Source organism: Colletotrichum graminicola (assembly GCF_000149035.1).
Source record: "Colletotrichum graminicola M1.001 genomic scaffold supercont1.9, whole genome shotgun sequence".
In the NCBI taxonomy this organism is placed as follows: Eukaryota; Fungi; Ascomycota; class Sordariomycetes; order Glomerellales; family Glomerellaceae; genus Colletotrichum; species Colletotrichum graminicola.
The window spans coordinates 950,949-978,554 of NW_007361013.1; the positions used below are offsets into that span (position 1 = coordinate 950,949).

Consider the following 27,606-nt stretch of genomic DNA (forward strand, 5'->3'; position numbering starts at 1 on the left):
TTAGATATAAATTACACCTTAACTATAGTTTAAATTTAATTATACTAAAAATATATCTATAGGGATATTACCTAATAAAATTAATAAGAGGCTTACGCCTAATAATATTTTACTACTATTAATAAATACCTATATAGCTATATTATTTATTTAACTACCTATAGCATAACTAGCTATATATAACACCTTAGCTATTATAGTAATAACTATAAAGTAGCACTATAACTAACGTTACACTATAAAGTTCTTTAAGGTTAGATAATAAGTTTTATTATAACTATACTAAGGTTATAACATACTATAAGTAGCTATTCTAGGCCTAAAATATAGCTAACGCTACGCTAGACTATTTAAAGTTATTAAGTAAATTAGTTAATCTATATACTAACTATATTTCTTACTATCCTAGTAAATTTATAACGTTATTTTAATTAATTATCTAGAACTAGCACCTAAGGATTTTTACCTCTAACTAACTAATAATATATATATATAACTAGTTACTAATTAACTACTAGTACTAGCTAAAATAGTAGCTAAAAGACATATATATAGAGGCTTATAATACTTAATTAGTTACTATTACTAAGGACCTAAATATAATAAGTAAATAACTACTATAGACTTTAAAAAACTCTTAAACGTATTATATATAAAGAAGTAATAAAAAAAAATAACTAAAGTAAGAAAAAAGAGAAAGTATACCTAAAAACGCCTATAAGCTTAACTAGTACGCTACCTTTTCTACTTATAACTTATTAGTATATAAATAACTTTATAGCTTTACTTTTTTAGCTTCTTAGTAACTAACTAGTATAATATTAATAATTACTACCTAAACTAAGTAACTTATAACTATTATAAACTAATAGCTATTTTATTAGTAGTACCTTTTTAGTTATATAAATATATACTTAATACGCCTTTTATTATTTCTCTTATGCCTACCTTATTTATAAATAGGTAGACCTATTATTTATCTTTAACCTCTTACTAAAGTATTAGAACTTTTTACCTCTTACTTACTTACTAACTATAAGAAAATTATACTTTAACCTATAGCTATACTTCTTTTCTTTTACTATACCTTATAGAATATTAATTATTTTATACTTTATAATAAGTAATAATAAAGTTAATCTAGATAACTTTTTATATACCTCCTTAATAGCTAATAACTATATTAACAGTAGTAGTAACCTAAACACCCCTATAGTTCCTAATATAAATATAGTAGTATAAGATTATATATAAGAGATAGTAAATAATAATATAGTTATAAAAATAAATAAGTTAGCTACTAATAATAAGTAAGAGACTATATAAGTAGTTAAAGCTCTAACTAACACTACACTATAATTCCTTATAAACTAATATAATAATAATATTCCTAACTATATACTTCTAAGTATAACAGCTATTTATAAAGATAAATTCTTTAATAACTATAATAAGGTATAACTAAGTAGAAGACCTTTTAAACTATAGTTATATCTACTAATTTATTAGTGTAACTATATACCTATATTATAGGCACCTATAAATTATATCTAGTAATATAACAAAAGAAAATTTATATATAACTACTACGCTAAGGAGAATATAGCCCTACCTAAAAAAAAAAAAAATCTTTATTATTTAATATAGTATTACTTTTAACTTTAGTTTACTATAGATTAAGGGCTAGTAACTAAATAATAAATATAAGTAAAAAAGACTACCTTATATATACTTTAATAATCTTATTAAGGACTTTAGTATAAAGCTAGTAGTAACTTATATAATTAATAAATATAAAATAGATAGTAGCTATAAGGTAGATATTAACTAAGTAGTTAATTACTTAGTATATATATAGTAAGACTTACCTACTAAGGCTATTAAGGATAATACTTAGATCTTTATACTAGCTATATCTAGATTAGCCTATAAACTTTACGCTATATAAGATAATAAGGGATTTAAACACCTTATAAAACCTATAGCACCTACTAAAACTAAATAAGGTAAAACTACTTCTATACTAAATAAGACTACTTCTAATAATAGTATAAAAGCTATAGTAAAAAGTAAAAAATAAAAAACGCTAATTACTAGTAATAATAATAATAATATATAGTAACTAGAGGTCTTTAGTAATAAAGACTTTAGATATTATAAGAATAGCTCTTAGAAGTTCTTTTACCTTATTATATATAACTTACTTAATAAGTAAAGGCTAGTGCTAAGATATATAGTTACTATCTTTAATAATAATCTATATAATAAGATTATTAATATATATAATAAGCTTATAATACTATAAATTATAATTACCTTAGTAAAAGTAGTACACTTTTATAGTAATTTCTTATTTTACCTAGCTTATAAGGCATACTATAAGGCTATTAAGGATAATATACTACCTAATTTTATTAAGGTAGCTACTATAGTTATACTATATAACTTTAACTTACCTTATAAGGATAAGATTACGCTTACTTATATTAAACTATTTAAAAAACTATATACTAAAAAATACTATAACTAAAAGGATATTTATAACCTTTTTATTAAGGTAAAATAATAAGAAAAACTAAAAGTAGCTAAGTAGTATTTTTTTACTACTACTAATAACCTAACTATAGTTAAAGTAGTTTATAATTAGCTACTATTAGCACTAGTTACTATAGCTAATATTAGTATTATAACTAATATAGTGCTTATAATAGTTATAGATATAGACATACTATTAAAAGAAAAAAAGGTACTAGCTTTTATTATAAAGTATATAAATAATAGTATATTCCTAGATAAACTACGCCTTAAATAACTTAAATTATAACTAATAACTAAAGGATAGCGTAATCTAGAACACTACTCCTCTTATCTTACTATAAATAAAGTTAACTATAAGGAATATATAACTATTATAGCTAATATAGTTTAAGAAATTAAGGCTAGAGTAACTAGCTAAGACTCTATATTAATACTAAAGTACTACTATAGTATAAGTATTTAAATACTATATAGTAGCATAGTAAATTAATAAAGTAATAGATTAAATTAGGAGAAGCTTCTAGACTATAAATAACTATTTAGGAGATTAGGGAAGATTTATATTAACTATTAAGAGAAATAGCATTTAAACGTAGATTTATAGTAAGGGCACTATTTTTTCTAGAGGGGGCAGACTGTTACGTAAGCCCACTATAGGCTACATAAAGCAGCCAGTACTCCACATCAGCAGATAGACAGTGAATCAACTACATACACACCACCATACCTTGACACATTCAGCTCATCCCACCAACCGATGGCACTAACGATACCGACATGAAGCAACTTCTTCTTCTTGTTCCCCCCACGACAGGCAGCCCGTGGTTCGGCCAATTGACGCAGGCCGCCCTTGGCTATCGTAGGCCCTAGCTCCCCGACCATCAGCCGCCCCCCTCTGCCCAGTGCAGTGCAGTGCAGTAGTACGGGTACGGTACTCTGGCCGTGTACTTTCGGCGACGCCATCTGCGCACCTGCATCTCTGCATCACCGTCCACTCACACCTCGACAAACATGGCCCCGCAGAGTCTCACTCCCCCATCTCTCCATCCTACTACCACCTCACCCCGGCTTCAGCACTTCAGCTCGTGCCAACGCTGCCGTCCTTTGTACTATCCGTCCTCTGTCTCTCCTTACATCAGTTCCAGCCAGCCTCATCATGCTGGTGCCGTCCCAAGGAGGTTGAGCTCTGCTACCGACTCACATCAGCATTCTGGATCTGAGACGCGATACAGCCACGGCGACGCATCATTGTCTCCCCCGGCTTGCTTTGCCTTGTTCGCTTGCCTCGACTTCGGCAGAGAATTCACCGCGGGCTTCATGATACGAGCCGCGCTGGCTCGTCGTCCATTTCTCCTTGCGCCCATCATTGCCCTCCGCCTTTACATCCCATGACGGATCCGGCGCCGTCCCTCGCTGCGTGAGAGAGGTTCGCAATTCGTAGCGCATCCAATGCACCTCACACCCGCCCCTTGTACCTGCTAGCAAGGATGCGCCCAGTGCCCCCCGGTCACCCGAGGTGGTGTTCCCTCCTGGTCTGCTAAAGGTGAGCCGTCAGGTAGTCTATGTACCTACTGTGTAAGCTACCCTATACAAGGGTTCCTCTGCTGGTGTGGGTTTCCTGACCAGGAATAGGATCGCGCGACGCATCTCTGCTTAGCCCCCAAGGCTGTATGTAGGCTTACATCTCCTTTCTGGAGCCCTTCACACCCCTCGTCTTCTGATGTAGCTTGGCTTCCGAACCCGTCGTCATATCCAAGCCCACATCTCCTGCTTGCTTCTCCCTTTCTCCATGTTTTGCTATATAGACTCTTGTGCATCCTGCTCATCGCCAGTCCTTAACCCATCAACCATACCAATCTGATATCTCCGCCAGCTACTGTTTGTATAAGGAGTCTCACCAGAGACCACCGCATATTCTAGACACCCCTGACTCTGCTTGATAGTGTCATTCCTCGAGATCCAAGCCCAACAACGCAGTCGGTGTTTCTAGCGCCGGGCCCGCCGCTGTCATGGCTCCAATGGCTACCACCGATAGCCCAACAAACGGCGTCAAGTCCATAAATGTCGAGAAGGCCAATGGATACCACGCGGATAACAACTACATGCATATCAATGGCCACAACGGCCAAAATGGCTCAACTCCCAGACAAAATGGCTTCTCGCCCGCTTCCACAGACTCCCGTCCTCAGACATCATCCTCACGGTCTTACCAAGAGGAGCCCCCTTCCAACGGGATCAGATACAGCAAATCTCACAGAATCCCAACGTTCGGCATCCATGAAGAGGACAACGGTCCCAGATCGAGGGGCTATGCCAATATTCGCACATATGCCGACGATGTCCGGAGGCAGTACCCCCGCATCTCGAAGCCCGTCGAGCTTATGCGTAGCAGCTATGACTGCGTTGTCATCGGCTCGGGCTACGGCGGTGCTGTTGCCGCGTCCCGCCTTGCCCGCTGCAATGATGCTAATGGAAAGCGCCAGTCTGTCTGTGTGCTGGAACGAGGTCAGGAGAAATGGCCCGGTGAATATCCCACTGGAGTTCTAGATGCCTTTGACGAGGTCCACGTTTCTGGCGAATTTGCTCCTGGTTGGCTCCCAAGCACCACCGTTGAAAGTGGTAACCCGACGGGCATGTATCACTTGATATTTGGAAAGGGGCTGAACGCCGTCGTCGGCAACGGTACGCCATTGTCCCCATTTGTTGTATAGAATCATGTTGCTGATTCATCACAGGCCTAGGAGGGACAAGTCTGATGAACGCCAATGTCTTCCTCGAGGCAAACGAAGCCACACTGTCCATGCCTATCTGGCCGAAGGCCATTAGGGAGGATCCAGGATGTCTTAAGAAATGTAGGTGCCACTCTTCGAGCCCGTCGGAGACGCCAGTAATGAAAGAAAAACCCAAAAGAAATGATAACTAACCTTGGTCCGACTTAGTCTATTCGAGAGCCAGGGAGGTTCTCGAGCCCACCGAATACCCGGATGACTGGCCCGAACTCCCCAAGGTGAACCTGTTCAAGAAACAAGCAGCTGCCCTTGGTCTTGCGAACAAGTTCAAGATGGTCCCGCAGACAACAAGATTTCGTAACGGCCCCAACAGCACTGGAGTAGAGATGTCTCCGTCAGCTCTGACCGGCCAGGACTGCACCGGCGTCAATGATGGCTCCAAGACTACTACCCTGGTGACCTACCTGGCGGATGCCTGGAACTGGGGCGCAGAGATGTTCTGCGAGAGCGAGGTTCGATACATCAAGAAGGCCGACCCTGAAGTCGGTGGCTATATCATCTTCTTCGCCTGGCATGGCCGCAATAGAGGACACTTCAAGGCGAACCTACACGGGGACTTGATGTGGGTCCATGCCAAAGAATGCGTCTTCCTAGGTGCCGGTGCCATTGGCAGCACCGAGATCCTTCTGCGCAGTAGGGAGATGGGCTTGGCCATGAGTCCTCGCGTAGGCGAGAACATGAGCGGCAACGGTGATATGCTGGGTTTCGGGTAGGTCCCGCTCTCTCAGTGGCCGAGTCTTGTGGCTAGCTAACCCCGGAGTCAGATACAACATGGACGAAGAAGCGAACGCCATCGGAAAGCCCTTTCCCAGTCCGTATAATCCAATCGGTCCCACGATCAACTCCATCATCGACGACCGAGAGGGGCATGAGAACCCTCTCGATGGATACGTGATTCAGGAGGGCGCGATCCCCCGGTCTTTGACACCGTTTCTTCAGACCCTGCTGGAGATGATGCCCGGCAGCATCGAGGCCACCGGAGAGTCGTTTCAGGAGAAAGTGCGCTCCTCATTCGCTCGATACTCAAGCCACTTGTTTGGCGCTTACCGCCAGGGCGGATCAATGGACAACACTCAGGTTTATCTGGTCATGTCCCACGATAGCAGCCAGGCGATGCTTACCCTCAAGGACGACAAGCCGGTTCTCGAGTTCCTCGGCGTAGGACGTAGCGATCATGTCCGGAAGCTCAACGGCTTGTTGGCCGAGGCTACCCAGGCCATGGGCGGCACATTCGTCAACAACCCGTTTCACGCCTTGATGGGAGGCCAACAGGTGACTGTTCATCCTATCGGGTAAGTTCAACCTTGGTTCATCCACGACGTTTACTAATGCTCTGTTTAGTGGAGCATGCATGGCCCGAGATGATACCGGTGCCACCGGCGTCACGAACGATGTTGGTGAGCTGTTCGCTGGCGACGAAAGCATAACCCACCCTGGTCTGATTGTGACCGATGCCTCTGTCATCCCCGGCGCCATTGGCGTCAACCCATTCGCCACCATCACAGCCCTGGCCGAACGTTCTGTCGATGCCTACATCCACAGGAAGAACCTCAAGATCCACCCTAACAAAAACGGTATTCTGGACCTCTTCGGCGAGCCCAAATTCGCACCCAAGGATACCCAGGACAAAGAAGACGAGCCCGACGTCGAGTGCCAGAAGATTCATGAAGCGAAGTCGTTGATCCATCACGCCGCCAGGTCAAAGGCAGGGGGCTTTGGTTTCACCGAAGTCATGTCGGGATTCGTCCACCGCGATGATGGGCTAGTAGCCGACAAGCGGGCCACTTATGAACTGGCCTACCGGACGGCCAAGAGCCTTTGCGAGAGTGCGAGGTTCTTCCTAAGTGTACAGGCCTTCAACACGAAGTCCATGATCAAAGAGCCGGACCACTCAGCCATGCTGACAGGCACCTTCGTCTGTCCCACCATCCGCGGGTCGCCGTTCATGGTCCAGCGGGGTGACTTCAACCTGTTCATCCTCGACCAGAAGGCCCCTGGAACTCGGAACATGACCTACGACTTCGACCTGCGAGGTGTCAATGGCGAAAAGTATCACTTCCACGGATACAAGGTTGTTGATTCCTCGGTCGCGTTGGCTCCATTCCAATTCTGGAAGGCGACCAGCACCCTATATGTCACCGTCTCGGAGCCGAGTAGCAACTTCGACGCAATTGAAGAGTGTGAGGAGCCATGGCGTCTCGGGAAGGTTGTTGCAAAGGGCATCATGCACATCCAGCCCGCCGACTTTATTTCTCAGATCATGACCATGACGCCGACTGGAAGCGGCCTCATCCGGAAGGCCTACAGCGCGGCGAGCTTCTTGACCTACTTCACCCGCAAATCGCTGTCGCTCTTCTTGGCGCCCTTTACTCCTTTGCAATATCCCAGCGTGACCTACAATGGTTATGTCAACGACACGCCTCCGGCTGCGTCCTTTGTCATCGTCGCCCGTGACGGCGTCAAGACGCGAATGCACATGTGGGAGCCGACCAATTCGGCTGTCGAGGCCAAGAACCTATTCATGATCCCGGGCGCCGCGGTGGATCATCAGATCTACGCTCTGCCCACAATCAAGTACAACGCAGTCAACTACTTCACACGTGCCGGATACCGTGTCTTCGTCGCGGTCCACCGCATCGGCCAACTGATGGTCGCCCAGAACAACTGGACCACCTACGACGCCCGGCTCGACTTGCAGGCCTGCTTGGAGCACATCCGCGAAAAGTACGCCGACGGCAACACCAAAGATAACAAGGTCTACTGCATCGCCCACTGCATGGGAAGCGTCGCCTTCTCCTGCGGTCTTCTCGACGGCACCATCCCGGCCAACTGGGTGCACGGCATCACCGGCAGTCAGGTATTCATGAACCCCATCTGGACGACTCTCAACATGGCCAAGGTCATGGCGGGCCCCATCCCGCTCGACAAAATGTACAAAATGGTCCTCGGCAACTGGTTCTCCTGCAGCACGGCCAAGGACGACAGCTTCCTCCAGCGGGCCCTCAACGAGGCGCTGCGGCTGTACCCTGAGGAGAGGAAGGAGATATGCAACAACGCCAGCTGCCACCGCTGCACTCTCGTCTTCGGCCGGTGTTGGAACCACAGCAACCTCAACGAGGCGACGCACCGGCAGATCGACCGCTTTTTCGGCGGCGTCAACATGACGCAGCTGCACCTGCTCATGAAGCAAGGATCCGAGGGTCACGTCATGACCAACGGCCCGCTCTTCCGGCCCCTCACGACAACGGAGAACATCCGCAGGCTACGGGGCATCCCCGTCATGCTGTTCGTCGGACGCGATAACGCCGTGCTGACCCCCGAGGCGACGGAGCGGACGTACGAGATCCTGTGTGACACGTTCGGGTCCCACGGCGGGGATGGCCACAAGGGCCTGCAATACCGCCGGCGCGTCGTCCCCGGCTACGGGCACCTGGACTGCTGGATGGGGCGCAATGCGTGGAAGGACGTGTACCCCTTCGTCAGGGAGGAGGTCGACCGCGTCGTCCGCGGCGAGGACTACCACTTCACCGACCCCGAGGACAAGTTCTCCCGCATGGTGGAAAGCGGGGAGCTGTTGTACTAGGTCGTCGATGTTTGGTGGTCTGTAATGCGTAATACTTTGCTCTTCATGTTCGGGGCTCGGGCTTGGTTGGGGCATGGTTTTTCCTCGTCAAGAGGCGGAAGGTTATATCGATACCCTATCGCAGGTAGTTCACCTGGGAAAATTGTACACAAAATCGCGGATGAGGAGAGGGCGCTAAAGAAAAGGCGGAAAAGGAATGAAGCGTACTGGAATTTGAGCGGATGTAAGGAGGGCTTCACACTCTCTTGGTATCGGGATGGAGTTTCGGGTGGGAACGGTCGTTGTTATGACGAAAAGGAAGCTGCGCTTCCCTACAGCGCATTTATATGTCATTCATTTCCCTTCGGCTAAGAATAGAAAAGACCCAAGACCCAAAAATGACAAATTCAAAATGGTGAACACGTACGCCAGAGCCCTCTTTCAATTTTCCCAGATCGTACACAGATACACATTTAGTCCGGTCCGCCTCCCCACCGTTTTTCTTTACTCCCCTCCCCAAACGGGGGTTCCAGGGAGTGTGCGTAGAGAGGCGCAGCTTCGCATTCCTAAACCATCTCTGCTAGGGGCCCGGCGTAGTTTGCTTCCAGAGCGTCCCAATCGACCTCGCCGGCCGGCCGCTCGGCCATCGGCGGCGGCGCCCAGGTGTCGTCGTAGACAAGCCGCGTGTCGTCGCGGTAGATGAAGCTCTGACGATACCACTCCTCCTCGCTGGGCGCCTCGACACGCCCCAGAGAGACGTCGAGCTGCTCCACCGAGGCGTCGTCGTCCCAGACGACCCAGGCCGCCGGCTGGCCCCCCTCGACTTCGACCTTGTGAGACGACGGGCCCCACTCGAACGACCCGTGGGTGAGCGCTGGGGTCGTGACCTCGATGACCTGGCCCCTCCGCCGCCTCTTTTGGTTAGCCGGCGCCGCGGACGAGGTCGAAGCCACGACACGGGTGAGCTTCACCTCGAACGGGCCCTTGGTCGTCGCGAAGCCGCCCCGGGCGAAGCCGAGCCACTTGGAGAGGTGCGGGCGGACGGTCCACTCGGCGCCCGCCGGGGCGAGGAGCCGGATGCCCAGGACCTCGGACGTCAGCACGCTCGTCGGGCCCGAGGACCACCCGTGGCAGTGGGAGTTGCGGGCCGCTGACCGGTAGGCCGGGTACTGCACGCCGCCGTCGACCATGAAGCCCTCGGCGAGGGTGCTGTTTGTGAAGCCGGGGCCGTCGAGGAGGTAGGACCACTCGAGGAGCATCAGCTCCACGGCCGCGTCGTGGTTGTCGGCGGCGGCGTGGCCGAGCAGCTCGAATGACGAGACAAAGGGGGAGATGACGTTGGGGAACTCGACGGCCGGCGCACCGTGCCTAGTCCACCGCGACCGCAGGTTCTCCGAGACGACAGCACGGCGGTACTGCGGCGCGGCGCCCGAGATGAGGGCCCAGCTGTTGCCGTCCTGTGGGTCGGTATGCTCCGGGCCGCGGCAGCCGCGCCGGCCGATGTTGTCCGAGTAGAGCCCCGTGTCTTTGCAGAAGAGCTGCTGGATCCCCGCGTTGAGCCTGGCGCGTGCGACGGACCAGACGCCGTGCGGGCGGGCCGCGGGGCGGTCGTCGCGGAGCCACTCGGCGAGCCTGATGCTCTTGTCCAGGGCGGCGCTGAGGAGGGCGCTGGCCTCGAGGTTGTGGCCCGTCATTCCAGGGCGCAGCCAGTCGGCACCGCTGGTGACGTGGAGAAGGCCGGTGCGGTCGACCTTGCCGATACTTACATCGAGGGCCTTGAGGTACGCTGGCCAGCGCCGAGCGAGCCAGTCGACGTCACCCGAGTACTTGACGTAGTTGTAGGCGCCCAGCAGGGTGTGGAGGTGGTACGTGTCGCTGAACTCACGGCGGAAGCCCAGGGGCGGGCCGGCGTAGGGCAACGAGCCGTCGGGGTACTGGTGGTCGAAGAGGACGTCCAGGGCGTTGCGGACGGCGAGCATGTCGTAGGTGCTGACGGCGATGCCGGGGATGGCGATGGACATGTCGCCCGGCCAGACGACGCGATCGCGCTTGGCGCCGTCAGTGGTGACGGCGGTGCCGTTGGCGATGGTGAAGTTGGAGTACCACGACCCCTTGGGTGACTCGTTGTGGTCCCAGTCACGGTTGTAGTCGATCAGGGCGGAGCCCTCGCGCGGGTCGATGGTGGAGAGCTGGAGGGTGTAGGCGCCAGCGTACCAGATGCGGTTGAGCATGGGGTTCGAGCTGTGGAAGTAGCCCGAGTAGGCGCGGCCGTTGGGCTGCGAGGGGAAGGCGGTGCAGTTGACCCAGAGGTTTCGGAGCGTTACCCACGGCTTTTTGTAAGGGTCCCTGCCGGACGGACCGCGATGGCCTTCTTCGCTGTCGCTGCGATCTCCCGCGAAGACGACCTGGCCATCCGGGCTGGGTTGCTCGACGACGCGGTCATCTGCGATGACGGGGTATTCCGGCATCGAGAGGGTCAGATACTTGAAGGCTCCCCGCAGAAACTCCTTGCCCACGCACACCGTGCCGGTCGTGTCGTCAAATTCAAAGTGCAACGGCAAGTCGCGCTCCAGCTTCTCCGTTGTGGTGTCCGGTTGCGGTCCGGCATAGAGCAAGGATTCGGAGTAGGCCAGGTATATCTCGGGTTCGTTGCCGGCGGAGGACACATCGAAGCACACGCTACGGGTGTACCAACAGACATTAGCCACGGGAACGCACCGTCGGGGGGACCAGACCCGGAAATGTACCGTCCAGCAATGTTTTCCTCGAACTCGAGCGTCAGCACCCCGCCCGGCCCAACGGTGACGCCGTGGCCGAATGCGTCTGCGGCCTTCGCGCCGACCTCGACCTCCCCCAGCCCGGATGTCGTGACATTGCCCTTGGCGTCCCATATGCGGGCCGGCACGATGCGGGTCTTGTCAGCGGGCGCCTTGATGTAACTCTCCCAAGGTCCCTTGAAGATGGACGTAGTGGGGAGAGCCCCGGGGTCGATGAAGGGAGGCCGCAGTGCCGCCAGGGCCGTGGGGGGAGCGAAGAGTAATGCGAGAGAGGCCCATTCCGCGACGGGCGTCGTAGGCTTCATGGTTCCGGACTCAGGCTCGATCGGCTGCGGGTTCACCAAGCATGCGGAGGGTCGACAAAGAAAAAAGAGGTTGAAGATGATGGATAAGTCCGGCGAGTCGAGTCCATCAGGACAACGTGTGCGCATATACGGAAGACATGCGCGGTGGGCTTTGCGGCGGTTGTGGGATTGGAAGGCCGTCCCTGCCGAGAGGGATGCATGTAGGTACCTACCTACCTACCTAGTTGCGCACGAGCACTGCTGTTGAGGCATAAAAGTCCGGTTGCGGATTTGGGGCATAGACCGTTGTAGGTAGGTAGGTACCTGAGAGTGCCGAGCCGCACTACCCCGCGTCCAGCCCCACCCCCGGCCGCCGATCCCCCACAGGGCAGAGAAACGGTCACCGAATCCCCCCATTGGACCATCATCACAGGCGAACGTTATCGATTTATACCACATCTACAGTCGAATATATGGTCTGCTCCTCGCCAGGTATCACCGGAAAACATACATGTAAATTCCCACACGCGTCAAAGTACCGTGTACACCAAGGTGAGACGCGCGAAAATGCCATGTCTCAACTTCTTGCTCTATTTTTATCCCATCGCCCCACCAGCGCGAGTCGCAACGCCCTCCCTTCCTTCTATCATGCGTCTAGTCCATCCAGCTCTATCAGTTTTCCAACCATCTTGATCACTTCATTGTTTGTAAGATCCAAGCCGGGGTTCTCAATCTTCATCGCAATCACATCGTCAACCATGCCTCTGAGCCTCGACACCAAGACTCCCAGCCGCGCCCAGCCTCGGAGACGCACCCACTCATCGACTACGAGTCCTCGTCCCAAGGTGTCCAGGCTGATGGCGCCCGAGAACAGGAGTAGGGTGTAGGCGTTGAAGGCTACACAGTTGTCAGCAAAGAATCCCTGGACTCGAAACCAAAGAGTCGACGACTACTTACGAGTCAGATCCCGGATGAACGTCTTGCTGGTCGAGATCAGTGTGAAGTACGACATGAAAGACGCGTTGCCAGTGAATCCCTGGCTGCCGAAAAGCGTGCTGCTGGGGTGCACAAACACGCGCCCCTGCTCCTGTGTGAAGTACTTGATCGTCCGGGCCTCCGGGTCCAGCTCCTTCGTACCGGATACCGTGCTGGTAAACTTCTTGTCGGGGTACTGGATGCGTGCGATCTGCGGGTTGAACGCGGAAGCTGTGAGCGCTCGGAGGAGCGTCATGCCGGACTTGCTCTGGCTCTGCGCTGCAGCATACCGGTTCGTCTCGACGATCCCGATCTCGGAAAGCGCTGAGTAATACTGGATCCGAGTAGCGGAAATGTCGTTGAGAGTGAGCCACGAAAGGAAGTTGTCTTCGCAGAAGTTGCGCAGCTGGCGTTGTCCTACACCGTCACCTCTCATCTCGTCCCATTGCTTGAAAGCCTCGAGGTCCGTGAGAAGATCGCCGTCACCGTTCGAAAACCGCATGCGAGCATCCTTTGCTTGGTCTCGCTTGTCCGGAGGCGACATGAAGGGACTACGGGTGCTAAGAATGGCTGCAATGGTGACACAGTCATCCAAGCACCCGAAGATGGCACCATAAACCATGAGCTTGGCGCATCGTAGATCAGCCGGTATCATGGCAAGCTGCTGTCCCAGGGCCGTCATCTCGTCGCCGTCCAACGCGCCCATCCGCCGCAACAACTTGATGGCTCCGTCCACCGCCGTGCTGTCCGGCGGCGTGGGCGACTGGGAGAGGAACCCGGCAACGTTCCTTATCCCCATGGCCCGCACCGAAAGACACATCTGCTCCAGCGGCACTCGCCTGATTTCAGGATCAGGACGCTCGGCCATCTGCTGCTCGAGGTTTCTGGTGTAGAGCTTGTAGCATTTGCCCGCCTGGACTCGGCCGGCACGACCGCGTCGCTGCTTGCAGGCCGCTTGCGAGGCCCAGTTCTCCTCCAGCTTCCTCATGTTGTTCACAGGGTCGTAGGTGGTCTCTTTCACCTTTCCACTGTCAATAACGGCAACGATGTCATCAATCGTTATGGACGTTTCTGCCACGTTGGTAGCAACCACAATTTTCCTCTTGCCGCTAGGCGGATTGGAAAAGACGCGCTTCTGCTCCTTCGTCTCAAGCGAGGCGTGAAGCGGGAGCACATGCAACGAATTGATCGACCGAAGCGCGCCACATGCCCGGTTGATCTCTGCCACTCCAGGCAGGAAGATGAGAATACCGCCGGTTTTCTGCGAGTGGGAGAGATCCGCATCAATCTCTCTGACAGTCTCCGCAAGGAGGTCGTAGTTGATGCGATGGCCCAGCTTCTGGATGGTCTTGCCCATCGCCTCGCCTCGCCCGCCATCCGCGTCGCCCGCGTCGCCCCTGAATCCCGTCATGCTGAGGATATCGTCCAAGTAAAAGTCGTCAACGGGGTATGTCCTTCCGGCGATCTCTACCATACCAACGTCCAAGCCCTGGGAAGTGAAGTAGTAATTAAAAGATGCAGCATCCAGAGTAGCACTCATGAGCACCAATTTCAGAAGATTCTTTCTCTCCTTCATGACCTCCCTGACGATGGTGAGGAGGAAGTCCGTGTCCAAGCTACGCTCGTGAACCTCGTCAATGACAATGTGGCTGACATCGGCAAGCGATGCGGCAACATCTTCGATCCTTCCACCAGAGGTTTGCAGCCTTCTGAGTAGCACACCAGTGGTCACAAATGTAATCTTCGTGTTGTTGCTTCGGCGGCTCTCGCCACGGATGGCGTAACCGATTTCGTCTCCGACCCTGGTGCATCGCTCCTCGGCCACACGGTCCGCCAAACCGAGTGCAGAGATTCTCCTGGGCTGTGTGACCAGCATGTTCACGCACTTGCCCAGACCCCTGTTGTATAAGTCGTCCAGGATGAACTGCATCGACTGCGTCGACTTTCCGGACCCGGTTTCTCCACTGATGATGGTGACGTGGTTGTGTTCGACGGTGTTGATGATCTTCTCCCGAACCTGCCACGCCGGCAACTGCTGGCGTTTCGACATCATCCTCTCCCAGGCGGGTTCCTCGGTTCTCCTCAGCCACTCGTCTCGTGTCCGAGAATCAGGTGTCCATGAGATGGGCTTCGGTAGCCTCTGTGTTTTGGCCGAGGGCCTCTGCGGCCGAGACTCGCTGGGGACCTCAGATGCCGTCGACGCTACCGCAGAGATGTCTGAAAGCTTCCCGGGCCGTTCGATGATGTCGTTAATGTTCTGCTGGATCCAATCGATGGCCACAAATACCTTCATGGGCTCTTCCCAATAGGAATCCTCCAGATAAGAAAGTGTTTGCTTGATGATGGAAAGCTTGATTTGCGCCGGAAGCGGTGCCACGACGGCAAAGATGAGCTGGGCGGGGTAGTTGGGCGTTCTGCGGACCTGGACTGACGCAGCTACCGGCTTGCCCGCGTTCTTGACTTTCTCAAGCTGTACTTCGATGATGTCGGGCGAGGTCTGCTTGAAATGGTCGCCGAAAGAAGACTCCATCGCAGACACCTCATCGTCCCACAGTTCGTCAGCTGAGGTACCCGGCGGAAGGAGCTCCTCTACGGTGCTTCTCTGTGCGTCTGCCGACACCTGTCCCACGAGACGTTGCTGAAGAAGCTCGGCCGCCCTGCCTTCATCACCGCCAGCCTCTTCGAAAACTCGAGCACAAAGGTCGGGAGCGTAGCCTGACTCAGAGAGGCGCTTGATGGCACCCTCCTTTTTGAGATCCATCGACGCCACCGAGATTCCCGCAGCATAGCTCTCAGGTAAGGCCCAACGCGGCAGGTCGTCCTCTGGCACGTGAATCAACAGCCACTCGAGCGTCTCCTCGCGATCCTTGCAGATCTCTGTGGCTTCCTCGACGTGGCTTCGCCGGAAACCCAGCTTGCTGAGCTCCTCGGTTATGGCCTTCTTTTGCCCTGCCGGCATCTGGACCTTGTTCGGGTTCCAAGTGACGTACTTTTGAATCAAGGCCTCGACCTGCGTCCGCGAACGCTTGCCCATTTCAATCTTTGGCGCCGTGATCCAGCCCTTCATGGCGTTGGACGCGCCCAGCCCGGCTGCCCCAGGCATAGACTTTGCCTTCTCCTTGGCCGCCTCGGCTTCCTTTCGCTTCTTCTCCGCTGATGCCTTGGAGTCCTGTCTCTCCTTAAGAGTCTTGAACGGGTCCGCATCGTACATCCATGCTTTCCCGTCCTTGACATCCTGCTTCTTGATTTCTTGAAAGTCCTTCCACATGGACTTGTAGTCTGGCGGCAGCACGGTGTGCTTGTTCTGCATGCTGCACACCCTAAACAGGGCATACGTTGCCGCGGCATGTCGGGCTTCCAGGGCGGTGGGCCTCGTGAGCAAGTGTTTATAGTCCGGTGCGATCTTGAACGGGTCCAGGGTCATGAGTTCCTGAGTCTTCTGGTCCTTTGCACTTATGGTAATAAAGCAGGCATACCCCTCAGGAGTCTTGCGCATGTCATAGACAGGCTTTCCCCACTGCTGCTTCTGGCAATACTCGTTGAAGAGGTTCTGAGGCAGCTTCCCTGTCCACGACGACCCGCCAATGATCTGTTTGACGGTCGGCTTGTTGGCAGCTGGGCCGGCGGCCTGCTCCATGGGTGACAGGCCAGAGGTCTTCTTGCCTTTGGCACCATCCTTGGACGACGACGCAGCGGGCTGGGCTGCTGGGATTGCCGCTGCGGCCTTATCCTTTCCCTTGCCCTTCTTGGGGGGCACCATGGCTTTTGGCTGTGCTTGGGAGTCGTTGGCTAAGGGGAAATCCGGGCCATGCAGACGTCGAGGGCGTGATTGTATAGGTTAGTGAGTTGATATCACAGCGCCGAGAGAGGTCGTTCAGATGGATGCCACTGAAACTCCCGGGGAAATTTTATTCGCCCGTAGAATTCCCACGTTGGTGGTCGTTGGTGTTGTGGCGCGCCCACTCTGTTCGGGTGTCGGCGGTCTTGCAGAAGGGGTTTTGCAGTGAGCACCCAGTGAGCGACATGGGCACCTTGAGCGAGTGGGCAAGGCGACGGTGCTATTTAAGTCGTGGATAGCGTGGCCGGGGCGCATTGTGGTTTCTGCAGCTACCCCGCTGTGGGTAAGAGGTCCCCTTGAAGCTTCCCCCGTGTCACTGGCACCTACGTAGGAAAGGGCCCGTTTGTCAAGACGAGCTTCCCGACGTGCGTTGCGAACTACCACGGCAATCGCCTCTCATCGACCTTAATATACAAGTTTATTATGGGAGACTGGAGCCACAACCGACATGATATGCGCAGCCAGCTCTCCTGACATCGAAAACGCCTGCGTCTTCCAGCAACCCAACAGTAGCGATGGCACAAGAAGACTCTGACCAAGAGGATGCCATCACCCAGGACGAGATCCAAGGGACCGCTCCAGCACCCCTTGCCCCGCGCAACGCTTGTGAGTGTATTCCGGACCCAGATTCGTGCGGAGCACGCGTTCTAACACATGCGCCTCCAAGTCGCAGAGCTCATGACCCGAAAGCGCAAGCCCGAACCCGGTCCCGCACCGTCCAAGTCCTCCCGCAACAAGCCCTACCGAAGCCGCGACGGCCTCGGCGCATACATCGAGAACCCGTCTTCCTTCCCCGCCTCGCGTGTCATATATCACAATGACGACTTCGTCGCCATCAACGACCTCTATCCCAAGTCCAGCGTACACACGCTGCTGCTGCCTCGGTCTCCGAAGCATAACCTCCTTCATCCGCTTGAAGCGTTTGAGGACGTCGATTTCCTCGCGTCGGTGCAGCAGGAGGTGCTCAAGCTCAAGGACCTCGTGGCCAAGGAGCTTCAGCGACGGTTCGGCAAAGGGAGCAGGGCCGACGAGGCGCGGGAAGCCGTGCTGGACGGGCGGGTTGAACAGGAAGGCGGAGAGCTACCCAAGGGCCGCGACTGGCATGCCGAGATCATCACGGGGATACATGCGCATCCCAGCATGAACCACCTGCACGTCCACGTGCTCTCGCGGGACATGTACTCGGAGTGTCTCAAGCACCGCAAGCACTATAACTCCTTCAATACCCCGTTCCTTATCGATGTCGCCGACTTTCCACTGGCGGCCGAAGACCCCAGGCGCCACCCTGCGCGCGAGGGGTATCTCATGAAGAGGGATCTCGTTTGCTGGAAATGCCAAGAGAATTTTGGGAATCAGTTTGCGAAGCTCAAAGAGCACTTAGCGGTCGAGTTTACCCATTGGAAAGGGGAATGATAATATTCGAGGCGCAACGGTCTGGTTCCTGGGAGGCAGCAGAGATATATCATACGGCGCATGCAACACCTAGAACAATGAGGCCATGTGCAGAGTCTACGTTTTTTCGCATGAAGACAGCGCAAGCAGACGAGGTTGAAAATATCAGTCTTGTATTCTGAATGAAAAGAGAAGAAAAAAAAAAGCATGTTATCTTAAGGGCGACCGCAGCGTCGTGTATCTGCCAGACTGCTTGCAGGGTCTTGGACGACATGATCGTCGCCGACGCCAACATCTTCTGATGAGCCATTGCGGAAGCGATACCCAGCGCTTTCATGTAGTAAAGCTTTTTTATTATTAACTAAATACCCGTCAGGCCCGAATCCCAAGGCCCCATCCATCACACATGATGCAGTAGCAAGCATTTCCTTCTTTCGTTTGTCGCGTTTACTGTTGATAAGAAGGGAATCGCGGTCAGCCGAACAATCCTCGCATCACTTTCGCGGGAAACCAGCGACGAACCTCTTCGGTGGAGTCGGCGGCGTCAGAGGGCGACTTCGCGACATCTTTCAAGGCCGGGTCTTGACAAGTTCAGTAAGCGCTCTTTCAGCCTTTGGAACAGCCCAACAACGACGCCAGGCTGTAGGAACAGTGGTGCGCTAACCTTCCTCTTCAGAGGCGGAGGAGGAATCAGAGGGAGAGGACTCCTTCGTCGAGACATCGCCCTTCCTCCCCTTGCTCTTGTTGGCTGACGCTGTAGTGGGCGTAGGCGCGGCGGTGGACGCGTCGGATTTGCGAGGGCGACCGCGGGGGCGACCGGTGGATTTGGCAGGCGTACTCTTCTTGGGCGTAACAGTCGAGGCGGTCGCATCGGCGACGTCGCTCTTTCTGGGTCGGCCACGCCCTCTGCCGGTGCCGGCGCTGGGCTTGGGGGCGGTAGCCTTTTTCACGCCTCCGCTACCTTTAGGACGGCCACGAGGACGTCCCGTGGGAACGTAGGCGGCCTTCTTTTGACCATCGGCTTTGGGGGGTCTGCCGCGACCGCGTTTCTTGGGTTCCTCCTCAGGAGTGGTTGGCGCCATTGTCGTCGGGATGGTTACGTGTGGAGGGAACGCGTAAAAGAAGAATCAAAAGATTTTCAAGAAAATGAAGAGGAACACTCTCAAGCTAGCTTTTTTACTCCAGTATTTCTGAGAAAGCAGCAAATGTTGTTTGGGGTGAACAGGAAGATCGGTGTCGTAGGAGAGGAGGACAAGGCAAGGCAGAGATATGGGACACCAAACCGGGGTAGGTGCAATGTGTTTACCTAGTGCAGAAGACCCCGTAGCAGGAAAGCGCGTTTGCGCGTCATTCTGGTACAGTCCGTTGCGTTGACAGCGTCTACTTCTAGCCAATCAGAGGCCGGGAGTGGAGAAATATATCAGCATTTGATTGGCTTGGACGCTGCCGGCGCAACTGTTGTATTAGTAGCGTCTAGAACCCTCGCGTTGCATTAGCAGCTTCTAAAACCTATATCTCTATAGAAAAAAAAACTTCTAAATAAGTAAAAAGCCAGTGTATATATAATTTTATGTATAAAGATTTTAATAAGATTTATTTTAGAATTAACAAGCCAGAGGTGGTGTAGATATTCAAGAGGGAACTCAGGTGCACGGACGTTTTCAGGTTCTGGACGCTGTCAACGCGACGGACTGTACCAGGGGAAGCTTCGCGTCGGGCAGGGGGGGAGGGCGCAGCTGCCCATTGCTTCTGGAGAGCTCATCCGTTCATTCTGTGGCTAGCCAGTTATGTCAACTTGTTCCAGTTGCTATCGCTAAGAAACAACAGCAATCCCCTGTCGTCTCTTCAAGTTTCTTGGGTTAGTACGGATAGTAGCAGTCTTTACATTGCGGATACAGAATTTCGATTGAGCAGAGCACCCTAGTGTGATGCGCGTAGCACTTGCCGTGTTCAGTACTGAATTGATACTGCCACTGATGCAAGGGAGAGGAAGTCCGATCAATTCCGTGAAACAGACCATTGTATCAGTTGCTTGCTTTTTCCCCCAAGCGATCAAACCCAATTCCTTTCTTCTTTCTACCTCTCCCATCCTACCTGAAGTAGGAGAGACGGTGGGGGGCCGCACATGAAGAACATAGTGAATATCGTGGGGTATCAACTGGCGAGTAGCGTTGGTGAATCTCTCGCGATCAATCAAGTTCGCATGGAGCAGGTCTTCGCCAAAACCTAGATAACAGCAAAGCCCCCATGATTTTGAGAGCAATTGTTTGGCATCCGCTTCATGCCTTGGATGCAAGTATAGTACACTACTTTTGTAATCCGGACCCCCCAAGAATTAACCGTACACGTCCCGCAAGCTTTCTTAATGCTCGCCGAGTGCTCCCAAGTTGCCAATTTGTACCCTTGTGGGCGCGTTTTGTCTACGCGCGCCTAGTACGTTGTGTGGTTCGCCTCGTAATGGTGCTGTCATCCTACTCGGCACTCTTCCTGAGCTTGCCACTGGCACCGCTCTTGACGCGCTTGGCGACGGGGCGGTTAATGTGGTGATCAGGGATCCAGCTCTCATCGTAGCCCTTGCCCGTGGAGGTGGCCTCGGCAGTGGCATCAGAGTCGGCCAGAGGCACAGTGACACTAACGGTGCGCGCCTTCTTGGAGGACTTGGCCTTCTTGGCCTGGGGGAACAGGGCCTCGATCCACGTCTTGTAGACGAAGTAAAGAGTGCCAGCGAAGGCGCCAGAGAGGAAGAGGTAGAGGAAGATACTAAGAGTATTGTCAGTTCCGTCTATCACGAGGTCGTTTCGGGGCGGTGCATGAGCGTCTCAACATACATCTGGGGGTCGAAGATGCTGGTGGGAGGCTCGACAATAGAGGCCGTGGAGTTGTATGCCTGGACCTGGAAGACGTCGCCCTTGGCATTGCTGACAACAGCGATAAGCTGAAGCAGAACATCTTGTGGGTTGGCGTCAAGCGCGAAGGAGTAGGGGACAGCCTTCTTGTCGCCAGCCTCGATGGTCAAGTCGTAACGCGCAGCAGTCAGGTTGCGGATAATATTGGCAGTGGGAAGAGCATCCTCGGCAAGCTCGTCGGTGGTAGACAAGGTGCCACCAACCATGGCAACCTGGATCGGCGCATCCTCATTGTTTGTGAACTCGATAATGGCCTTTGTGGGGTGGCCGTTGACGATCTTGACACCAAAAATGTCGGCGTCAGGGAAGGTGGTCTCGATGTCGGCCTTGAGGGTCGACGCAGTAGCACCGGCGTCAACCTGCTGCGGGTTAGAATACAATTGACACAGAGCCCCGTGTGTTGTGGACAGCACTTACTGGAGCCTCCGCGGCCGCGAACGCGCCAGAGAGGGGAAGAGCCAGCAGGGCCAGGAGCGAAGACTTGAGATAAACCATTGTAGCGGCGACGGGGAGATGGGATCGAGTGCGACGTAACCAATTCAGCAATCGCAGCCAATGGATGGGGGGGGAAGGGGGGGGGGGAAGGATGAAGGGGACACAGAGTCGAGTGTGGGAGAGGAGATGGAGATGGGGATCAAGGAGGAGGGGAGGGCTGATCCAATCCAATTCAGATCGTCTCTCTGCTAAGTAAGGTGTCAGGTTCGGACGCAGGAGGCAACGGAAAAACAAAGTGTGCGTGGGCGATCCAGCAACGGGAGGCAGAATAGGTGCGAATCAGCAATGTGGCCTCACAGCAGTTGATCCACTGGAGAGCGAAGCAAAGGGGACCTGTCCAGGCCAAGCACATCTCGGCCCCCGAATAGGAGCTGTGAGCCAATGAGAGGGCCGGTGACCCATGGCGTCAGTGCCACATGGAGAATCAGCCATGTGGAGCTTGCAGAGCTGCTGACAGCTTCGAGGTTCCAGGGAGGAGCTTCGTCCGATAACATGCGACAACTCACTCAATGGGCACGAGAAACAGCTTCGAGTTTGGATCAACCATGTTCAGGAGCAAGGAAGAAGAAGAAGAAGAAAAAAAAAAAACACTTCGTCCGAAAGCGAGTAGTGAGTGCTCAAGATATTCATTGCCTTCTTCCAACTACCGTGACGCCGACATCGTGGTCATGTCAGCTAATCCTCTAGCCGAACTGTAACAATACATAGTAAATGCAAATCTCTTTGCAAAAGAAGAATTATAACTCATACACAAGCAATGCCTTGTCCTAAACCGCCCACGCCCTCGGGCACTTAATCCTAGTCTGTGCCTGTTCTTCTATGCCATAACCGTCCACAGATTGCACTTGCTTTTGGTTTGGATTCTGGTATGTTGCTCCCGAAAGCCACGTTCCTTGCCTGTATGCCTTCCCTCGCCCTTTGGGGGGGGCCCATCCTCCAACGCCGAAAATGCTGGCCGCGCAAAAATAAAGAATAAAAAAAGAAGAAGGCGAAGCAAAAACAAATCGACGGGGGCCAACCAAAATGAAAAATGAAAGGCTGGGTAGAAAACCAGTCATGGTATCATCAAGTCGTCCAGTGTCGTCAACGGACCGCCGGAACGGTCCAAAACATTGCTCAAGAAAGTGTTGCAAGCCATTACTTAGTCAGTCGTTACATCCGTAGGCCGGCCTGTTTGCCCGCCCATACTTGCGATCGTCGTATTATAACAGCTGCCCAAGTGAAACTTGACGTCACGGCCAAAAATCTCTAGGAAAGGAGAACTGGCGTTGCATCGAGCCGGGCACCGTGTTGGCGCAAATGTGCGAAGTCTCCTGCATGGTGCGCAGCTGTTGGTCGAGCACGATTGTCCCACTAGCTCTGGAGCTCGACCATCGCCTTGACATGGTGAGGCTGGTTGATGTTGCCGTCAAGCTCGCCAAAGTCGAGGGCTGAAGCCCGGCCGGTGGAGTGGCGGTACGGAAGTGTGAAGCCCTTGCTGATTTCGGTTTGGACATACTCGGCAGCGCGCTTGTACCGTTTGTCTGAGTACTTTTCGAAGACAGCAAGATGATGCTTGCGCGGGGAGTGGCAGCACTCGAGGATCATGGTAACCAGGTTCCTTAGCTGGCCCCATGTGTAGCCAGAGTAATGGACATGCGCAGGAGTCTAGACTGTGTTAGCACTGCGTCGGAACACGGACAAGATAACGGGCTTACCCAGTCACCCTTCTTCAGGATCAGGCGAGACAAGCAGTGCGCAGCTGCGGCAAGGAAGCTGGGCGGGCTTGCAACGAAACGCTCATCCATGATGGTCACCTCCAGGAAATACTTTGCCAACGTGCGCGTCTCGAGATCATAATCGTCCGCCTTGCTGACGCGGCGCAGGAAGCTCATGGGTCCAGGGAAGCCCAGCTCGAAGCTCAACATGCTGAGCATGAACCGCTCCGCCTTGAGGAGCTCGTCCACCTTGTAACCATTGTCCACCATGAAAACGATCTCCTGCAGCGATGGGCAGTTGATCTCTTCGTACTTGGAGGCCACGAGCAATGCGGTAGCACCAACAAGCTGGAGCTTTCCAATCGACACAACCTTGTATGAAAGAAAGCGATCGATGTAGTTGACCGTCAGGAACAGGGTCTCTGGCAGCAGACCGAATCTGTGATGGACCTGGACAAGCCAATCCATCAAGACGGAGCGCATGGACCACTGTATCTCGGCCTGGTGGTCCATATAGTGAGGATCGGGCAACATTCTCATCTGAACGCGTTTCGGTTAGCTTGGCCTTGGCTGCGCGGGTTTCTGTGTAGACAAACCTCGAGCTCCCTCATGTACTCGAATATATCTTCTCCGTACTCTGCAACCATGCAGACATCCCAGACCTCGTCGTCGACCTCCTCTTGGGTACGGGTACTCTCGACAATGGCACGGGCGGTCTCCAACTCTTGCTCGACCTTGTCGGTAATCTTAGGCGCGAGCACAGTGGTTGCGCCGCCGGTGGTGAGATCGCCTCGGGACCGGTAAGAGTGAGCAGTCGTGTATCCCGGGTCGTCGTAAAGCTCCTCCTCTTCTTCCTCGTCCCAGTACTCCTCTGGCTCAGACATGGTCGGAGCACCCACTGATTCCGCAAGCTGCTCCATGGCATGCTTCTCAGCATTTCCTTCGGAGAGGGCAATAGCCTTCTGCAGGTCATTGTCTTCGTCTGCCACGTCCAGCGAGCGTCTGTGATAAGGACCGTGGTACTGCTCGTCACCGATGTGCTCGACAGCGTCCTCGTAGGCGGCTTCCGTCACATCATCCATCGGCTTCCACGTCTCGGCGGCAGGGGCCGAGTTCGTCGGTACTGTGGACAACTTGCTTTGCGTACGTCGCAGAACATGCGCTGCAGGCTCCTTCTTAAGCTGAGGCTGAGACTTGTGATGGCGAGGTTGCTTGCTCGAGGCCGCGGGCACAACTGGATCCTGAGCAACGTATTTACTCTTGGACGGGCGAGACTCATAAAGCTGAGCCGTGGATGCCCTCTTTGCAACCTGTTTGTTCTGCGTCGCCGTCGTTTGTGAATCATTGCGGACCGTGGTTCTCGGCTGCTTCCATTCTGTGGCAACAGGGCCATTCTTGCTGTTCAGCGCTGGGACCCGCTGAGCAGGTCGTGAGAAGCCATCTTTGCCGGTTGCGGCGTTCTCCTTGTTGTAGGCAAATTCGGCGGCGCCCTTGCCTTTGCCAGGTAGCTGGTCGGTAGGCAGAGCTGCGAGGTTTTTCGCAACGTTGCTGACATCGCCGAATGCGGTCCGCTTAGCAGCGGCCTGCAGACCACCGCCGTTGCGAGACATGAGGTTGCCTGTTGACTTGTGTTGCTGATGAAGGGAATCGTGCTTCGAAGGGATGGCATTCTCGTTGCCACCGATGTGGACTTTGAGACGCTGGGGCTGTTTGTGGGACGTCAGTCACGAGATCAGAGGAGTCGCGCCATTTAGGCGAGAAAGCTGGGCGCAGCCGTTGCGAAGGAGGCGGGATGTAGGGAGGGCAATGGAGGGCAATGACTTACTCTAGCGTCCATGGCGACTGCTGCTGGCCTTGCGATAGCTAGCACTGCTGCGTGGGTCTGCTTGCAAAGGCGATCTCGCGGGGCAATGAGAAATTATGAAGCCGCGGTGAATGAAGATGCGTAGGAGTGAATAATGGCGCGCCAGAATAGCATGTAAACACCGGTGGTTCCCTGGATTATCCTGTATTGTGTTGTGTTGTGTTGTGAAAGGCCGTCTGGTCCTCAATTGCTGCCGTTCAGGCTCAAGCACGGTTGATCGGAGGAGGGAAGGGATGGACGAGGAACGGGAGATTGCGATGGTAGGGATATAAAGAAGGGAAGGGCCGGTTTATCTCTGGGATTGGCAGAGGACAAGAACCGGTACCAGGCTGCCTCGACAACGGGCCAGAGGGTAGGGAAAGGGGGGTTTGCGGGTAGAGGGTCAAGAAACAGCTCTTGGATCGGAAGGGGAAAAAAAGGACTCAGCCGAAAAAGCTGCTGTTTGGTGGTGGTGGTGGTGGTGGTGGTGACTGCCGCAGCGGCGCGGAGGGCGGGTTATGACCAAAAACGGCCTGGTCAAGTTGGAGCGACCCAGGATCAGAAATGTGAAGCTGTTTGTTTTCCAGCCATAGTATGTAAACAATGCCGGGCCGGAATAGGTGGGGACGTACCGGAAAACGCGCCACCCACGCGACACGGGATTGGTCAGAGCAAGTGGGCTTCCTGTTGGCCGGTTAATGGGCGGAGATAAGCCACAGCAAGCATCATCACCACCGAGCGGGAACCAGATGCTATCACTTTTCTACCAACTGACAGGGTGGTCCGGCTGTTCTCCGATCCAATGTTTTGGGCTGCCCATGTCTCTGCGCAACGACGCGCATGAGCGAATCCGGGGAAGTTTGATTAAGCAACGTGCTGCGAAAGCAAGGCATGAGTATTCGGTCAGCGTTTCACTGGGATCATCCTGCCCTGGACAACCACAGTTGTTGTTGTTGTTGTTATTGTTGCCAGTCACTATTTGCGTCACATATATCTCTCGCTCGGCTTCCAGTCCTACGACAGTAGACCATCCAGCAAAACACAATCTAAACATTCAATCCCCTTACCGCCCCTTTGTTTTTCTCCGACTCGTCTTTGTTAACGGCTTTTTTTTTTTCAGTCCCTCTTTGTCAGTCGTGCTGACAATCCCCGGAACGTTATCCAGTAGCTTGTTTCCGCTCTCTTCCCGCTCGGGAGAACAAAGGCAGCTAGTCCACGTTGACCTCTCGAGACGTCGGGCGACTCGTGGAAAGAACGCCACAGCGCCTCAGGACAAAAGAGATTCAACCGGTGTTGTCTCTTGTCTGCATGTCGTGTGGCCAAGCTTCTGCAAGTCAAGCCTCCCCCTGGTGTCGTTATGACCTCTTTCAGCTCTGGCCTCCCTTTCCAACGAGGATATGTCCGAAACATACACATCTTAAAAGCCGTTTCACCGTTTCCCGTTACACTATCCAGGTTATATTACCGTATTATATTCGCCAAGTGGTCCTGCAAACTACTCTCTGATGATCATTCTCGCGAATGTTTCTTGCCAAAGCTTCCGAGCTCTGCGTAGTATCCGTGTATGATGCTCAACCATAAGCAGCAGCCGCATGTCCAGACGTTTATTCTTGCCATGGCATTGATTCTTCGGCTGGTCATGCAAATCATCAACTGGAGACAGTGGTGACCGAGAGGTATGACCGAAAGAACGTAGCGAGCTTACACTCACCCACGCAGTTGTGCTCATAGCGATGCATATTGTGTTCCGTCGGAACCCCTCGAGCTTCGTCTTGATATCCCAGACGAACGTTGGCATGACCATACCAGCCTTCACAGTTATCACTTCATGGCGAAGGCGTCGGGTTCTTCCCGAGAATCGAACCGAGAAAAATCGAGCTTTGCCCCGGCTAGAAAAACCTCCAAACTCGTTTTACTTGTACCGGCATGATTAGAACAGGCCCCCCCCCCGAGATCACTTCCGCTCCCGCATGGATGTCGCACGTGACAAGGAAGTCGGGGGTTGAACGGATGCCCCACTTGCTACAAGGTACCTGCCTAGGAGGTACATAGTTCCTACAGGTATGTAGGGACGCATTGGCTTCCGCTCCACAGATGTCGCACATTTTGACCGCCTCGATCCTCAATGATCTCAATGATCTACATAATAGTGTTCAGGATGTGTCTTTGTCAGCTCGGTGCCAAAATCGCTCGTTACCCACGAAGCTCGGTATGCGGATTGATGATGGTACTCGCGGCTTTCGGGGTTGACGCGTGTAGCTCCGGATCGGAGCTCCACATTTTCCTCAGGCTGGAGAATACTTGGTAGGGGTTTGCCTGCAAACGCCGAGGGAAGCGCGACTCGGTTGGGAAATGAAAGTGTGGCCGAGGAGTATTGCTACACACGCACACACACACACACACACACACACACACACGTACTAGTAGGAAACCAACTAGCAATGAATGCATTAACTCTCGGCCAATGCATAGAGGCCAATATATGAGGAAAAGGGGGCCGCCCTGCAAAG

At 52.6% G+C, this 27,606-nt stretch overlaps 8 protein-coding genes across 8 annotated transcripts; 2 read left to right on the plus strand and 6 right to left on the minus strand.

Annotated features, from left to right (window-relative positions):
* Positions 1-3,101: 3,101 nt before the first annotated feature.
* Positions 3,102-3,501, minus strand: GLRG_03260 (uncharacterized protein; the record flags this gene model as incomplete). The annotated part of the gene is made up of 2 exons (XM_008093945.1): positions 3,102-3,105; positions 3,254-3,501. 2 exons carry the CDS (start codon positions 3,499-3,501, stop codon positions 3,102-3,104), a joined length of 252 nt encoding a protein of 83 aa, XP_008092136.1.
* Positions 3,502-4,547: 1,046 nt separating this feature from the next.
* GLRG_03261 (glucose-methanol-choline oxidoreductase) lies at positions 4,548-8,910 on the plus strand (the record flags this gene model as incomplete). Its single annotated transcript, XM_008093946.1, has 5 exons — positions 4,548-5,220; positions 5,274-5,390; positions 5,478-6,036; positions 6,092-6,619; positions 6,669-8,910. 5 exons carry the CDS (start codon positions 4,548-4,550, stop codon positions 8,908-8,910), a joined length of 4,119 nt encoding a protein of 1,372 aa, XP_008092137.1.
* Positions 8,911-9,455: 545 nt separating this feature from the next.
* On the minus strand, positions 9,456-11,971 carry GLRG_03262 (uncharacterized protein; the record flags this gene model as incomplete). The annotated part of the gene is made up of 2 exons (XM_008093947.1): positions 9,456-11,568; positions 11,637-11,971. The coding sequence occupies 2 exons, from the start codon at positions 11,969-11,971 to the stop codon at positions 9,456-9,458; spliced, it is 2,448 nt and encodes an 815-aa protein (XP_008092138.1).
* Positions 11,972-12,596: 625 nt separating this feature from the next.
* GLRG_03263 (helicase associated domain-containing protein) lies at positions 12,597-16,685 on the minus strand (the record flags this gene model as incomplete). Its single annotated transcript, XM_008093948.1, has 2 exons — positions 12,597-12,847; positions 12,908-16,685. The coding sequence occupies 2 exons, from the start codon at positions 16,683-16,685 to the stop codon at positions 12,597-12,599; spliced, it is 4,029 nt and encodes a 1,342-aa protein (XP_008092139.1).
* A 593-nt stretch (positions 16,686-17,278) lies between these two features.
* On the plus strand, positions 17,279-18,176 carry GLRG_03264 (HIT domain-containing protein; the record flags this gene model as incomplete). The annotated part of the gene is made up of 2 exons (XM_008093949.1): positions 17,279-17,369; positions 17,431-18,176. The coding sequence occupies 2 exons, from the start codon at positions 17,279-17,281 to the stop codon at positions 18,174-18,176; spliced, it is 837 nt and encodes a 278-aa protein (XP_008092140.1).
* Positions 18,177-18,629: 453 nt separating this feature from the next.
* GLRG_03265 (AT hook domain-containing protein) lies at positions 18,630-19,237 on the minus strand (the record flags this gene model as incomplete). Its single annotated transcript, XM_008093950.1, has 2 exons — positions 18,630-18,736; positions 18,820-19,237. The coding sequence occupies 2 exons, from the start codon at positions 19,235-19,237 to the stop codon at positions 18,630-18,632; spliced, it is 525 nt and encodes a 174-aa protein (XP_008092141.1).
* A 1,389-nt stretch (positions 19,238-20,626) lies between these two features.
* Positions 20,627-21,556, minus strand: GLRG_03266 (signal sequence receptor alpha chain; the record flags this gene model as incomplete). Its single annotated transcript, XM_008093951.1, has 3 exons — positions 20,627-20,915; positions 20,984-21,420; positions 21,479-21,556. The coding sequence occupies 3 exons, from the start codon at positions 21,554-21,556 to the stop codon at positions 20,627-20,629; spliced, it is 804 nt and encodes a 267-aa protein (XP_008092142.1).
* A 1,353-nt stretch (positions 21,557-22,909) lies between these two features.
* On the minus strand, positions 22,910-25,090 carry GLRG_03267 (cyclin domain-containing protein; the record flags this gene model as incomplete). The annotated part of the gene is made up of 4 exons (XM_008093952.1): positions 22,910-23,203; positions 23,254-23,793; positions 23,850-24,959; positions 25,079-25,090. 4 exons carry the CDS (start codon positions 25,088-25,090, stop codon positions 22,910-22,912), a joined length of 1,956 nt encoding a protein of 651 aa, XP_008092143.1.
* Positions 25,091-27,606: the final 2,516 nt, after the last annotated feature.